The 14,915-nt window shown below is 47.1% G+C and overlaps 1 protein-coding gene across 1 annotated transcript in view; it reads left to right on the top strand.

Annotated features, from left to right (window-relative positions):
* Positions 1-14,247, top strand: part of adamts18 (ADAM metallopeptidase with thrombospondin type 1 motif, 18) — a 249,863-nt gene extending 235,616 nt beyond the window's left edge. The window contains exons 19-22 of the mRNA XM_078210979.1: positions 5,588-5,782; positions 9,655-9,879; positions 12,205-12,349; positions 14,132-14,247. Of these exons, the coding sequence (XP_078067105.1) occupies positions 5,588-5,782; positions 9,655-9,879; positions 12,205-12,349; positions 14,132-14,247 (681 nt within the window). The remainder of the gene's footprint in view (positions 1-5,587; positions 5,783-9,654; positions 9,880-12,204; positions 12,350-14,131) is intronic.
* Positions 14,248-14,915: the final 668 nt, after the last annotated feature.

The following is a 14,915-nucleotide window of genomic DNA, read 5'->3' as shown; positions in this document are numbered from 1 at the left end:
GAGAGAGCGCAGAGAAGGTTTACCAGGATGTTGCCTGGTATGGAGGGTCTTAGCTATGAGGAGAGATTGGGTAAACTGGGGTTGTTCTCCCTGGAAAGACAGAGAATGAGGGGAGATCTAATAGAGGTGTACAAGATTATGAAGGGGATAGATAGGGTGAACAGTGGGAAACTTTTTCCCAGGTCGGAGGTGACGATCACGAGGGGTCACGGGCTCAAGGTGAGAGGGGCGAAGTATAACTCAGATATCAGAGGGATGTTTTTTACACAGAGGGTGGTGGGGGCCTGGAATGCGCTGCCAAGTAGGGTGGTGGAGGCAGGCACGCTGACATCGTTTAAGACTTACCTGGATAGTCACATGAGCAGCCTGGGAATGGAGGGATACAAACGATTGGTCTAGTTGGACCAAGGAGTGGCAGAGGCTTGGAGGGCCGAAGGGCCTGTTTCCTGTGCTGTACTGTTCTTTGCTCTTTGTTCTTTAATTCACACACAGCAGGAACCCATAAACCACAATATGATAATCACAGAGTCATAGAAGCCCTACAATGCAGAAGGAGGCCATTCGGCCCATCGAGCCTGCACCAATCAACAACAATCCCACTCAGGCTCTATCCCCGTAACCCCATGCATTTACCCCGCTAATCCCCCTGACACTAAGGGGCAATTTAGCATGGCCAATCAACCTAACCCGCACATCTTTGTAGTGTGGGAGGAAACCGGAGCACCCGGAGGAAACCCACGCAGGCGCAGGGAGAATGTGCAAACTCCAGCGCCAGAGACCAGGGTTCGATTCCCAGCTTGGGTCACTGTCTGTGTGGAATTTGCACATTCTCCCCATATCTGCGTGGGTTTCCTCGGGGTGCTCCGGTTTCCTCCCAAAGTCCAAAGATATGCAGGCAGATTGGCCATGCTAAATTACCCCTCAGTGTCAAGGGGGAATAACTAGGTAAATGCATGGCGTCATGGAGATAGGATCTAGGTGGGATTGTGGCTGGTAGACTCGATGGGCTGAGTGGCTTTCTTCTGCACTGCAGGATTCTATGATTCTATTTTAATACAGACAGTCACCCGAGGCTGGAATCGAACCCAAGTCCCTGGCACTGTGTCCCCGTTCTGCCCATAATGACCAGACAATCGCCATTTGTGACATTGATTTAGGGTCATATGTATCGGCTAGGATCTGAGAGATAACTCACCTGCTCCTCTTCGAAATTGAACTATGTGAATCTTTGAGAGAGCAGAAGGTGCCTCAATCTCATACCTCATCTGAGGGATAGCACTTCCAACAGCACAGCACTCCCTCAGTGCTGCCCTGGGTATGACAGCCTAGATTTGTGTGTTAAGCCTTCCTGGTGTGGGACAGTCTCCTGACTCAAGAGACAAGAGTGCCACCCGCTGAACTAAAGCTGAAGTATAGGACAAAGTCTATCAATAAGTACCATGTTTATACAGGCAGAAATCAGCTCATACAAGGTGGAACTTACTGATTGGAATAGTAAGAAGTCTTACAACACCGGGTTAAAATCCAACAGGTTTCTTCGGAATCACGAGCTTTTGGAGCGCTGCTCCTTCATCAGGTGAGTGGAGGTAGGTTTACAAACATGGTATATATATAGGCAAAGACACAATTGCCACAAATAGCCACAAATAGGCAATTGTGTCTTTGTTTATATATGCCGTGTTTGTGAAACCTACCTCTCCACTCACCTGATGAAGGAGCAACGCTCCAAAAGCTCGTGATTCCAAATAAACCTGTTGGACTTTAACCTGGTGTTGTGAGACTTCTTGCTGTGTCCATCCCAGTCCAACGCCGGCATCCCCACATCATGATCAGAATAGGATTTGCATGTTCAGCTACCTTATTATATAAATACGTGCACGGTTTTGAGTGCATCCATCTAAACCAGCTGCAGAATAATAAAGTGCTTAATGAAGTATTCCTGGAAAAATTAGTTGATAGAAATTTGAGAATCTCCAGTAAGATCCGACATGAAAATCCCTTTCCGCACAGATAGTCATCTATAATCAAAGAATTTTACTGGATATGCTCCAAGATCTCTAAACTGCTTTTCATTTCCGATAAGAACCTTGAACAGGGCTGGTTAGGTACATTGGCCATGCTAAATTCTCCCTCAGTGCCCCATCAGTACTACACTGGAGTGTCAACCTTGATTGTTATGCTGAAGTCCTGGAGTGGGACTTGAAGCCACGGTGGCACAGTGGTTAGCACTGCTGCCTCACAGCGCCAGGAACCTGGGTTCAATTCCCGTTTTTGGGTAACTGTCTGTGTGGAGTCTACACATTCTCCCCGTGTCTGCGTGGGTTTCCTTCGGGTGCTCCGGTTTCCTCCCACAGTCCAAATGATGTGCTGGTTAGGTGCATTGGCCGTGCTAAATTCTCCCTCAGTGTACCCAAACAGGCACCGGAGTGTTGCAGTGTTAAAGTAAGCCTACTTCTGACTAATAAAGGAATTAACTTTAACTTTTTAACTTTTCCTCAAAGTACTTTATTGTTCTGGCGTATTATTTTGCTGCCCTCCAAAGGTGATGTTCAGGATTTCATTTGTTCTCCTGGTGACATCTGCAAAAGGAACCAGCGCACCTGCGTTGGCCTGGTGAGATGTCAGTGTGCTGTGATGTGCAACTGACACCACCACACCACCCCCCCCCCCCCCCCCCCCACCCCCACCCATTGCGATGCCTCCCCCCCTCCAGAGATGCACAGGCCGACTTGCGGGAGATCACATTTCAATGATGGTGACTTCACTACCAGTGAATCCTGACCTGCTTCATCTATCAGGAAGTAATATGCCTGCGCCAGGATTTATTTAAACAGCAATTGAAAGTGATCTGTTTGCAGATATTTTATTCACTTGGAGCGCTGTGAACAGTTTGGGTGTCCATATTATGAAGAAAAGGATATCAAGGGACTGGAGCGGGTCCGAAAAAAAAGTTTTATGGCAATTATATCAGACTGGAGAGGATACAACTATCAAAAAAAGCTGAACAGGCTGGTGCTCTTTTTTTCAAGAAAGGGAAGGCAGTAACCTCACACACCCTTTAACATAACCAGATTTCATACTGTGGACATAGAGGAGATGTCACTTGTGGGGCAATTCTAGGAATGCCAAAGATCCAAAATGGCACTGGGGAGCGTTGCGACTTCTTGCGAGCTGTGCCCAGCATACCTTCTGAATCTATCTTTTATTCTCGCTCCATTCTTTTAAAACTCTAATGCTTTTAAACTCTCTAACAATACTGTATTTCAATCTCTTAACCTTATATTTAGTTGATCTTTCTCTACACCCTAGACTGTAACACTACACTCTGCAACCTCTCCTTTCCTTCTCCACGAACAGTATGCGTTGTCTGTATAGCACGTAAGAAACAATACTTTTCACTGTATACCAATACCTGTGACAATAATCAATCAAATTAAATCAAATTGTCTTGCAATGGAAAGTTGAGCAGGTTGGGCCGATACTCATTGGAGCTTAGAAGAATGAGAGATGATCGCATTGAAACATAAACGATTCTCAGGGGGCTTTAGACTAAAGGAGAAGGATCTTTTTCACTGAGAGGATAGTCTGCAGAGTTCTCTGCCCCAGAGGACATTGGGTCAGCAAATATATTCAATCGATCTAAAAAGGACTCGGGGTAGGGGGGCAGGCAGGGAAATGGAGTCAGGGCAAAATCAGATCAGCCATGACCTTATTCAATGGCAAAACCAAATAGCCTACTCCTGCTTCTATTTCTTGTGATCTTATGTAATCCAAAATCAGAGGCCATAAATACAAGGTATTCACTAATAAATAATATTTTTGAGACTGAGTTCATGCTGTATTTTGTGGGACAGAATCCAAACCAAGTGTTCAAGTGTCAGTGATCCTTCACTGTACCTTTGACTGTGATACCAAACTCTGTGCTCATCTCTGTAGCTCAGAAGAATATAAAAGTTGGCCTTCATAGCGAGAGGATTTGAGTATAGGGATAGGGATGTTTTGCTGCAATTGTATAGGGTGTGGGTGAGGCCACACCTGGAGTATTGTGTGCATTTTGGTGTCCTTCTCTGAGAAAGGATGTCCTTGCTACAGAAGGAGAACAGTGAGGGTTTACCAGGCTGATTCCTGGGATGGCAGGTCTGTCATATGAGGAAAGAATAAGTCTGTTAGGATTATATTCACTGGAGTTTAGAAGAGTGAGAGGGGACCTCATAGAAACTTATAAAATTCTAATAGGGTTAGACGGGGTAGATTCAGAAAGAATGTTCCCAATGGTGGGGATGTCCAGAACTAGTGATCATAGTTTGAGAATATGGGGTAAATCTTTTAGAACTGAGGTGAAGAGAAATTTCTTCACCCAGAGAGTGGTGAATGAGTGGAATTCACGACCACAGAATGTAGATGAGTCCAAAATGTTGTGAGATTTCAAGAAGAAATTAGATATAGCTCTTGGGGCTGAAGGGATCAAGGGATATGGCGGGAAGGGGGGCTCAGGATATTGAATTTGATGATCAACCATGATCGAAATGAATGGCGAAGCAGGCCCGAGGGCCGAATGGCCTCTCCTGCTTCTAGTTTCTGTGTTTCTACGTAAAGCTGTTCAGTTGCATTTCAAAGAAGAGTGTGGAATTCTCCTGCCATCTTGCTTAACAGTTTTGGCCCAACACAAAAGAAAGACTGATCCATCATCACCTCACGACATCCTAAAGTGGGGCTCTACAGCCAATGGCATGCTTTGAAAGTTTGTAAAATGGGAAGCAGTAGCCAATTAGATAATCTGATCCAGTGATGTTGGTTAAGGGATAAATATTGACCAAGACACTGGAGAGAGATCTCCTGCTCTTCAAAGCAATGCCATGGGATCTATTTGCATCCACCTAGGAGGGCAGTTGGGGCCTCAATTTAAGATCTCACATGAACATCAAGACTTTTAGCTGTGCAGTATTCCATCAGTGCCATGTTGAATGGTCAGCATGAGTGACAACACTCGCAGTTTTGAAGTGAGACGCGAATCCAGGGCCTCCTGACTCTGAGGGTCCGATGTTGTTTTATTCATTCATGGGACATGGGTGTTGCTGGCTGGCCAGCATTTATTGCCCATCCCCAGTTGCCCAAGGGCAATCGAAAGTCAACCACATTGCTGTGGCTCTGGAGTCACATGTAGGCCAGACCAGGTAAGGACGGCAGATTTCCTTCCTTAAAGGACATGAGTGAACCAGATGGGTTTTCCCGACAATGGACAATGGTTTAAGGGTCATCAGTAGATTCTTAATTCCAGATATCTTGTATTGAATTCAAATCCCACCAGCTGCAGTGGTGGGATTCGAACCTAGGTCCCCAGAACATGAGCTGAGTTTCTGGATTAATAGTCCAGCGATAATTCCACTCGTCTATCACCTCCCCTAGATGTTAATCCCTGAAGCACAACAGGCACCGTTTCTGAGGGTTTTCCGAGAAAAATAATGAACTATTATTTACATGTAGACACATGTGTTCCTCCCCCACCCCCCCTCCCCCACTGCCGCCCCACAATCCCTCCTCCCACCCAAAGTCAAATTAACACCCAGCTGTCATCATCTGTTTCCAGTGTTCCAAAACATGTGGCAGGGGAATGAGGAAACGTGTTGTCTACTGCAGAAGCACAAACCCCTCATCAAAGCCTCATGCCATACCAGAGGGTCTGTGCAACCAGGAAGTGAAGCCAAAGAACCAGGAGATCTGCGTGGTCCGGCGCTGCCCAAAGAACGACAGACTGCGGTGGATCACGTCGTCCTGGACTGAGGTACTGAAAATTATTCACGAGATGAGCAGATGCTGCACGATGGTGTGGGCCACGGACTCTTGGGTTACGGGTTCATGATTTGCTGAATTAAGCCAGAGATGTTGCTGGGGTCGGGTGGGGGAAAGGAGGGGGTGGATTGGGGACTGAGTGTCCAACGATGTGCGGGTTAGGTTGATTGGCCATGCTAAATTGACCCTAATGTCAGGGGGATTAGCAGGGTAAATGCGTGGGGTTACAAGAATAGGGCCTTGGTGGGATTGTGGTCGGTACAGACTCAATGGGCCGAATGGCCTCTTTCTGGACTGTAGGAATTCTATGATTTTATGAGGTAACATTGGGATTTCATAGTATTAGATCGAACTTACAATCAACAACACATCATTTGGCCCAACCTCTTCATGACGATATCCATGATCAACAGGAGTCTCCCCACATTCTAATTGACTTAATCCCATCATGTTAACATATCATTCTAATTCTTTCTCCCTTGTGTAGTTATCTAGCAAGGTAGGGATTTCTCTACAGCTGCACAGGGTGTTGCTGAGACCATGGGCACGATTTTCTGCTCAACCCGCATTTCATGTGGCGGAGGGAGGCCCACCATTAGCCAATGGCAGGATCTTCTGGTCCCGCCTGTTAATCAGATTTCCCGTTGAACGCACCTCTTGCCGCGGCGAAACCCATGGCAGATGTTCGCCGTCGGCAGGAACGTGAGATCCCACTGGTGTGAATGGCCGGAAAATCCCACCCCATATCTGGAGTACGAAGCACAGTTTTGTCTCCTTATTTAAATGCATTAGAAACAGTTCATAGAATCATAGAATCCCCACAGTACAGAAGGAGGCCATCTGGCCCACCGAACCTGCACTGACAACAATCCCATCCAGGCCCCATCCCTGTAGCCCCACTTATTTACCCTTACACTAGGAAACAATTTAGCATGGCCAATCAACCTTACACATCTTGAGACATGAAGGGGAAAACTTTGCAGAAGGAGGCCATTCAACCCATCGAGATGTGTCGACACCAATCCCACCCAGGCACTATCCCACATATTTACCCTTCTAATCTTCAGACCAATCCACCCAACCTGCGTATCTTTGTACTGTGGGAGGAAACCGGAGCACCCGGAGGAAACCTATGCAGACAAGGGGAGAACATGCAAACTCCACACAGACAGTAGCCCAAGCCGAGAATCGAACCTGGGTGCCTGGCACTGTGAGGCAGTAGTGCTAATGGGGTGTTTTCTAATGAGGAAAGGTTGGACAGGTTGGACCTGTATCCACTGGAGTTCAGAAAACTGAGAGGTGAGCTCATAGAAACATTTAAAGCCTGAGGGGACTTGGCAGGGTGAATGCTGAAAGGATGTCTCCCCTTGTGGGAGAGACTAGGAGTAGGGGACAGGGGCTTCCCATTTAATACAGGTATGAGGGGAACCTGTAGAGATGGGCAATAAATACTGGCCCAGTCAGCAATGCCCACATCCCATGAATGAATTGTGAAAAAGAATTTCTCTCACAGGGTTGTGAGTCTCTGGAGCTCTCTTTCTAGAGACTGGTGGAAGCAGGGTCATTGAATATTTTTGAGGCAGAGGTAGATAGACTGTTGACTAACATTGGAGTCAAAGGTTACTGGGCGGAAATGTGGAGTAAAAGCCACAGTCAGATCAGCCATAATCTTATTGAATGGCAGAAGAGGTTTGTGGGGCCGAATGGCCTACTCCTGCTCCAATTTACATGCTCTTCTTAAATTAATTCATGCTATTCAGAATCAACCAATCCTTGTGGGACAGTCTCAACGCTCCCATGAGTAAATTTCTGCTCTGGTTGAAGTGAGTAGCAGAGATACATCTGATATGTTATTGAGGAGAGGAAGAATAGGATGATATATCGATTGGGTGGGGTTAAGTAAGGCTGGGGGAGGCTTGTGTGAAGTGTAAACTCCAGTGTGAACTGAGTGGAGTGGCTGGCGTGCCTTTGTGCTGTAAATTCCCTGGAATTGTACATCATTCTCCCCAAAGGAAGCAGTAGAAAATTGGCTGGCTCAAACTAGGTCGGACTCACAACATTTCTTAAAGTTAGTTCATGGACAGGATAAACCACGCGATGGAGGTGAAGTAAAGTTAAAGTGTATTTATTTATCACAGTTTATTTATTATTCTGTTGGGCTTATGCAAGAAAAGTTGTATCAGGAACCCTTAGTCTATCCTTCCGTCTAAACCCTGCACATTTTTTGATCCTAAATTTGGCATGGCCTAGCTGCGATTACTTATCTTAAACTTTAAAGTTTAATAATTTCATAAGTAGGCATAGCTTAACACTGCAATGAATTTACTGTGCAAATCCCCTAGTCGCCGCACTCTGGCGCCTGTTCGGGTACACTGAGGGAGAATTTGGCATGGCCAATGCACCTAACCAGCACGTCTTTCAGACTGTGGGAGGAAGCTGGAACACCCGGAGGAAACCCACGCAGACCCGGGGAGAACGTGCAGACTCCGCACAGACAGTGACCCCAAGCCGGGAGTCGAACCCAGGTTCCTGGCGCTGTGAGGCAGCAGTGCTAACCACTGTGCCACCGTGCCATGTCTCACCATGCTACGAGACGCGGTTACAATAGGTCATGGCACCATGCGAGAAAATTGAAAAGGGAGAATGATTTTATAGATCAGTTTGTACTTTTTAAGTCAGGAAAAGACGGATGAAAGAACAGTGGGGAGAAGATTAAAGACAGCAAATGCTGAATAACCTCAGCAGGCCAGGCAACATCTGTGGAGAGAGAAACAGAGTTAATGTTTTGGGGCGAACTTTCACATTCCCCCCGCCACAGAAATTGTAGCGGGCGAGGAGTGGATTATGTAAAGGTCTGTTGACCTCGGGTGGGATTTTCCAATTCCAAGGCGAACACGGCCAGAAAATCCCACCCTTTGAGTCTGTTTGGCTCTTCTACAGTGGAGGACATAGTGTTCTCTCCATCTAATATTATTCCTATTCCTCTATGGGAAGCACAGTGAATGCTAACATCTTGTTGTTTGTAAGTGTGTGGTGTGTGCATCACAGCCCAGTCGTGGCTCTGTCGCAGCCCATTGGCATGTGGTGTGCCATTGTTCTCCATCACGTGATACAGAGCACTATCTCCTCCATGGGGCTTGAGTGCAGTCATGGAAATGAGTGTGTTCTTGCACAGCGGTTAGCACTGCTGCCTCACAGGTTCGATTCCGGCCCTGGGTGACTATGTGGAGTTTGAATGTTCTCCCCGTGCCTGCGTTGGTTTCCTCCGGGTGCTCTGGTTTCCTCCCATGGTCCAAAGATGTGAAGATTAGGTGGATTGGCCATGCTAAATTGCCCCTTAGTTTCAGGGGATTAGAAAGGTAAATATGTGGGATTATGGGGATAGGACCTGGGTGGGATTATTGTTGACGCAGCTAAATGGGCCAAATGGCCTCCTTCTGCAAAGTTTGTGTGTTCTTGCCTCAACAAGGCCAGGCATGGCCTGATCAGAAATGAGGAGCCATCCTGGAGATGGGAACAACATTTTTCGTCCTTTCTAACAACTTTGCAATCTTTATAAAACATCATTGTAGTAATTTCTCTAATGTAAGGCATTAATGTTTTATTTCTCACTACCAAAACAGAAAATACTGGAAAATCTCAGCAGGTCTGACAGTATCTGTGGGGAGAGAATGGAGCCAATGTTTTGAGTCTGGATGACCCTTTGTCAGTGCTCGAAACAGACTCGAAACATTGGCTCTATTCTCTCTCCACAGATGCTGTCAGACCTGCTGAGATTTTCCAGCATTTCTTTGTTTTTGTTTCAGTTTTCAGCCTACGCGGTAATTTGTTTTTATTTTAATGTTTTTATTTTGCTCTGTTTAGTGCTCCGTAACCTGTGGCCTTGGCCGACAAAACAGGGAGCTGAAATGCAGTGAGAAAAGCCTGTCTGGAAAATACATTGAGTTTCCCCAGAGAAGATGTCGTCACTTGCCCAAAGCAAACATCGAGCTTGAACGTGTCTGTAACCTGGGAGAGTGCCCCAAACCGTCCATGGATCAAATCCTCAAACATGCTGCATCAGCATGGTATGCTTCGCCATGGCAACAGGTAGGTAGACTACGCCCGTGGTGTAGAACACCAGGGTTGCCATTAAGGTTCGTCCCATAAAAGCAAAATACTGTGGATGCTGGAATCTGAAAGAAAAACCAAAAATGCTGGAAAATCTCAGCAGGTCTGACAGCGTCTGTGGGGGGAGAATAGAGCCAATGTTTCGAGTCTGGATGACCCTTCGTCAGCTCTCCCCTCGACTAACATTGATTATCTGGTTGTTATCATTTTGCTGTCTACCATTCATAAAGTTTATTTATTAACCACAAGTAGGCTTACATTAACACTGCAATGAAGTTATTGTGAAAATCCCCTAGTCGCCACACTCCGGCACCTGTTTGGGTACACTGAGGGAGTATTTGGCATGGCCAATTCACTTAACCTGCACATCCTTGGACTGTGGGAGGAAACCGGGACACCCGGAGGAAACCCACACAGACACAGGGAGAATGTGCAAACTCCACACAGACAGTGACCCAAGCCGAGAATCGAACCCAGTCCCTGGCGCTGTGAAGCAACAGTGCTAACCATTGTGCCATCGTGCAGCTCCCAATTCATAGAGTACATGGGGGAAGAGGAAAGGAGAGGGTCCAGAATATAGTATTGCAGTTACAGGTCAGGTGAAGAAAAAGATCTGCTTAATATATGATAGGACCATTCAAAATGCTGATGACAGCAGGGAAGAAGCTGATCTTGAGTCAGCTGGTACGTGTTTTCAGACTTTTTGGATGGAATTTTCCAGCTGTGCTTGCCCGAGGTCAGCAGACCTTTCCATGGTCCGCCCCTCACCCGCCATGATTCCCGTGGCGGGCGGAACAGGAACATTTGCCCCTTTATCTTTTTCCTGACGGTAGAAATCATTGAAATCATAGAAACCCTACAGTGCAGAAAGAGGCCATTCAGCCCATCGAGTCTGCACCGACCACAATCCCACCCAGGCCCTACTCCCATATCCCTACACATTTACCCGCTAATCCCTCTAACCTGCGCATCTCAGGACACTCAGGGGCAATTTTAGCATGGCCAATCAACCTAACCCGCACATCTTTGGACTAGAAGGTGGGTCCTTGATTATGCTGGCTGCTTTTCCGAGGCAACGGGAAGTGTAGACGGAGCCAATGGATGGGAGGCTGGTTTGTGTGATGGACTGGGCTTCATTCATGGCCCTTTATAGGTTCTTGCGGTCTTGGTCAGAGCAGGAGCCACACCAAGCTGTGATACATCTGGAAAGGATTCTTTCTATGGTGCTTGATTGTCCTTCAATTGAGTGGCTGGCTAGGCCATGTCAGAAGGCAGTTCAGAATCAACCACATTGCTGTGGCTCTGGGGTCACATATAGGCCAGACCGAATAAGGACAGCAGATTTCCTTCCCTGAAGGACTTTAATGAACCAGATTGGTTTTTACGACGACCAACAAAGGTCATCATTTGACTTTTAAGTCCAGATTTTTTATTGAATTCAAATATCAGCAGTCGTGTCGTGGGTTTCAAACCTGGTCCCCAGAGCAGTGCCCTAAGTCTCTGGATCACTAATCCAGTGACAATCGCATGCACCATGGTCAGGCCAATGGGGGTGGTCGAGTTGAGAGTTGGATGGTTGGGGAGGGCAGTTAGGTGGTTGGGGGAATTATCAGGTGGTTGGGGGCGTAGTCGGGTGATTGTGAGGTGTAGTCAGGTCAGGCGGGGAGGGTAGTCGGATTGAGCCAGGGGGCACTTGTCAGTGGGCTTCCGTGTGTTGACTGGTGGTCAGTTGTGTATTTATTCAGGTTTTTGTGATTGGACAGAGACAGGACATGTCCCCTTTCCCTCTTGCACTGTCATTATTCGTTTGCCTCACGTCTGACCCTTGTTGTCCCTTGTGATGCCTTGCCCTTATATTGTGGCTTGCTGTTTTCTTGTCCCCTGGAGTTTATCCATTTTTATTTATGTTGGGAGTGGTGGGGGGGGTGTTAGACTCAGTGTTAATCTGTTCGGCATTTCCTGGGTAATTATCCAGGTAATTACTGCGGAGCTGTCTGAAGCCTGTGACTTCAGATCAAAGCCGGAGATTCGCAGAGGCAACTTGGGAATTGGCCATTGGAAATTGAAACTTCTCAGGCAATTCCCAGCCAGCTCCATGCATCAGGACATCCACAGATTCCCGACGTGCATCTTCAGTCATACATCTGGTCTCTGATAGTCTGGAGGCTGGAGGATGTTTACTGTAAAGGAGCATCCTGTGGCCACGAAGGGCGCTATATAAATGAAAGTCTTTTCTTTCCTTTCATGATTTTCAGTGTGGTCCTACTCCTTTTTAAATAAACGTGCTTCCCCCTTCTCCTCTAGTGTACAGTAACCTGCGGGGGAGGCGTGCAGATGCGTACGGTGCATTGCCTGAGGCAGGGTCGACCTGCAGTGGGATGCCCACCGCATCAGAAACCAGCAACATCGAGAGCTTGTAACACCAGCTTCTGCCCATCACCCAGGAAAGGTAAGGCTGCTTACCATTACCAGGCCCCCCAAGACTCATTCCTTTTCTCCCTGTCAGAAGCTTTGACCTTATTTATTCTGCTTCACTCTTTCCTCTCCCTTATATCTTTGTACTCTTTAGACACCCCATCATGCAACTTGTGACAAGCAGATAAACTGGCCTAAATCTCAGTATACAAGCTGGCCCAGCATACAAGATAACACTATTTTCTAAGGTCCAGAAATCATATTTATTGCACATACATATAGAATCATAGAATCTCTACGGTGCAGAAGGAGGCCATTCGGCCCATCAAGTCTGCACCGACCACAACCCCACCCAGACCCTATACCCATAACCCCATGCATTTACCCTAGCGAGTCCCCGTAACACTAAGGGGCAATTTAGCATGGCCAATCCACCTAACCCGCACATCTTTGGGTTGTGGGAGGAAACCAGAGCACCCGGAGGAAACCCACGCAGACACGGGGAGAACGTGCAAACTCCACACAGACAGTGACCCAAGCCGGGAATCAAACCCGGGTCCCTGGCGCTGTGAGGCAGCAGTGCTAACCACTGTGCCACCGTGCCGCTCAAAAGTCTGTTCAGCAATGATATGCTGTTCTTGCAACAACAGACAGGCTCAATTTTACACCCCACAAATGCACGTTCTACTTACTGGCACCTTACATCTGGATGCAATGGATTGAGCAGATATGACGGGCTGTATTGTGAAGGTGTGTGGGAGTTTAAGACCTGCCACTCTTCGCCATCGTTCCAGTGACAACAAACCGAGTTTATCCAACCTCTCCCCATAGCTAATACCCTCCAGACCAGGCAGCATCCTGGTAAACCTCCTCTGTACCCTCTCCAAAGCATCCACATCCTTCTGGTAGTATGGCAACCAGAATTGTACACAATATTCTAAATGAGGCCTAACTAAGGTTCCGTACAGCTGCAGCATGACCTGCCAAATTTTATACTCAATGTCCCGACCAATGAGGGCAAGCATGCTGTATGCCTCCTTGATTACCTTCTCCACCTGTGTTGCCACTTTCAGTGATCGGTGGACGCCCAGATCTCTCTGCCCGTCAACACTCCTAATGGTTCTGAAATCCTGGTTAACATCCTCTGGAATATCCATGTCTGGTGGAAGTAGGTTCCTCTACACACAGCATATAGTTTGTAGGAGCCAATAAAACCCTCCCATCAAAGAACCCGACTAGCCTCCAGTCTGCTATACAGATGGTTATGGCCATGGAACAGACATTTATGCTGTGACCTGTCAAACTAAGAATCCTGTCACTCCTTCAAGAGGACAGTTCAAGATTACAACCAGAACAGGCACTGTGTTCACAGACTCCCTACAGTGCAGAAAGAGGCCACTCAGCCCATCGAGTCTGCACCGACTACAATCCCACCCAGGCCCTATTCCCGTAACCCCACAAATTTACCCTGTTAATCCCCTGACAATTGGGTCAATTTAGCATGGTCAATCAACCTAACCCGCACATCTTTGGACAGTTGGTCCTGTATTGAAGCCCTGTTAAAAATTGTGCGTACATTAGGCAGGAAAGCAGGATCAGACTTTGCTCTGATATTCCCACATAAAATAACCTGTGGGCATCAGTGACAGGTGCACATATGGATGGGGTACAGGTTGTTGTGCCTGGAAATTGGCTCTCCCAACAAACAGGTCGCACCTTTCTGAAGTGGATAGGAAATACATCAATACTGTTGCACAATTTAGTTGCAAGTTTAATACTTCACGAGTTTATATTTTCTACTCTGTTCTCTTCAAAGATCTCAACTGCAACGACTTCTTCAGCTGGTGCCACCTGGTCCCGCAGCATGGCGTGTGTGGCCACAAGTTCTACGGCAAGCAGTGCTGCAAATCCTGCAGCAAAAACAACCGATAGCAATCGCCACACTGAATTCAACCTTCCTCCTTAACCGCATCCCCCCACCCCCCCCACCCCTCCCCTATCCCCATCCTCACTCCCCTTCTCCCTCCTCCCCTCCACAAGCTGATTTATTGGTCCCAGTGCAGAGACGTTGACCTCACGCGTTGACTGGGTCCAGTGAATGGACAGACCCTTGACTCAGCGACCCTTCGACAGGGCGGTTTCGGTGCTAGTCTCTGGGCAGAGGACTCGAGGGGCCAATTTCTGCCCACCCCCAGGTTCGGTGCATGTGACTTGAAGGACCGTGTGGCAGAGATGGACAGTTTATCAGCTGGTGCTGCACAGACATTGGAAACACGGCCCTGGTCACCGTCCAAATCAGACTTACTTGATGGAGGTTTTCAATTTTATTTTGAATGCCCAGCTGGACTGATTGACTCACCTTCAGAGCTGAGAATTGGTGATTACCTGGGAATATAAATATATATATTATATATATATGTATAAAGATGTATTACCATTCTTTTTTAAAAGAAGTATTTAGAGTTTTTTTTTCTGGACTGCCATTGGTTGTTGTTGTATGTGTATATATAACAAATCCTGTGGCTAGAGTCTATGGAGTGAAGAAGTTTCATGAGAGAGAGCTTACAAGACAATGCACTTACCGATGGAAGGAGAATGAC

The sequence above is a fragment of the Mustelus asterias genome, chromosome 4 (assembly GCF_964213995.1).
Source record: "Mustelus asterias chromosome 4, sMusAst1.hap1.1, whole genome shotgun sequence".
Lineage (NCBI taxonomy): Eukaryota > Metazoa > Chordata > Chondrichthyes > Carcharhiniformes > Triakidae > Mustelus > Mustelus asterias.
Note: the sequence above shows the minus strand (reverse complement) of the source record. Positions and strands in the feature narration are given on the sequence as shown.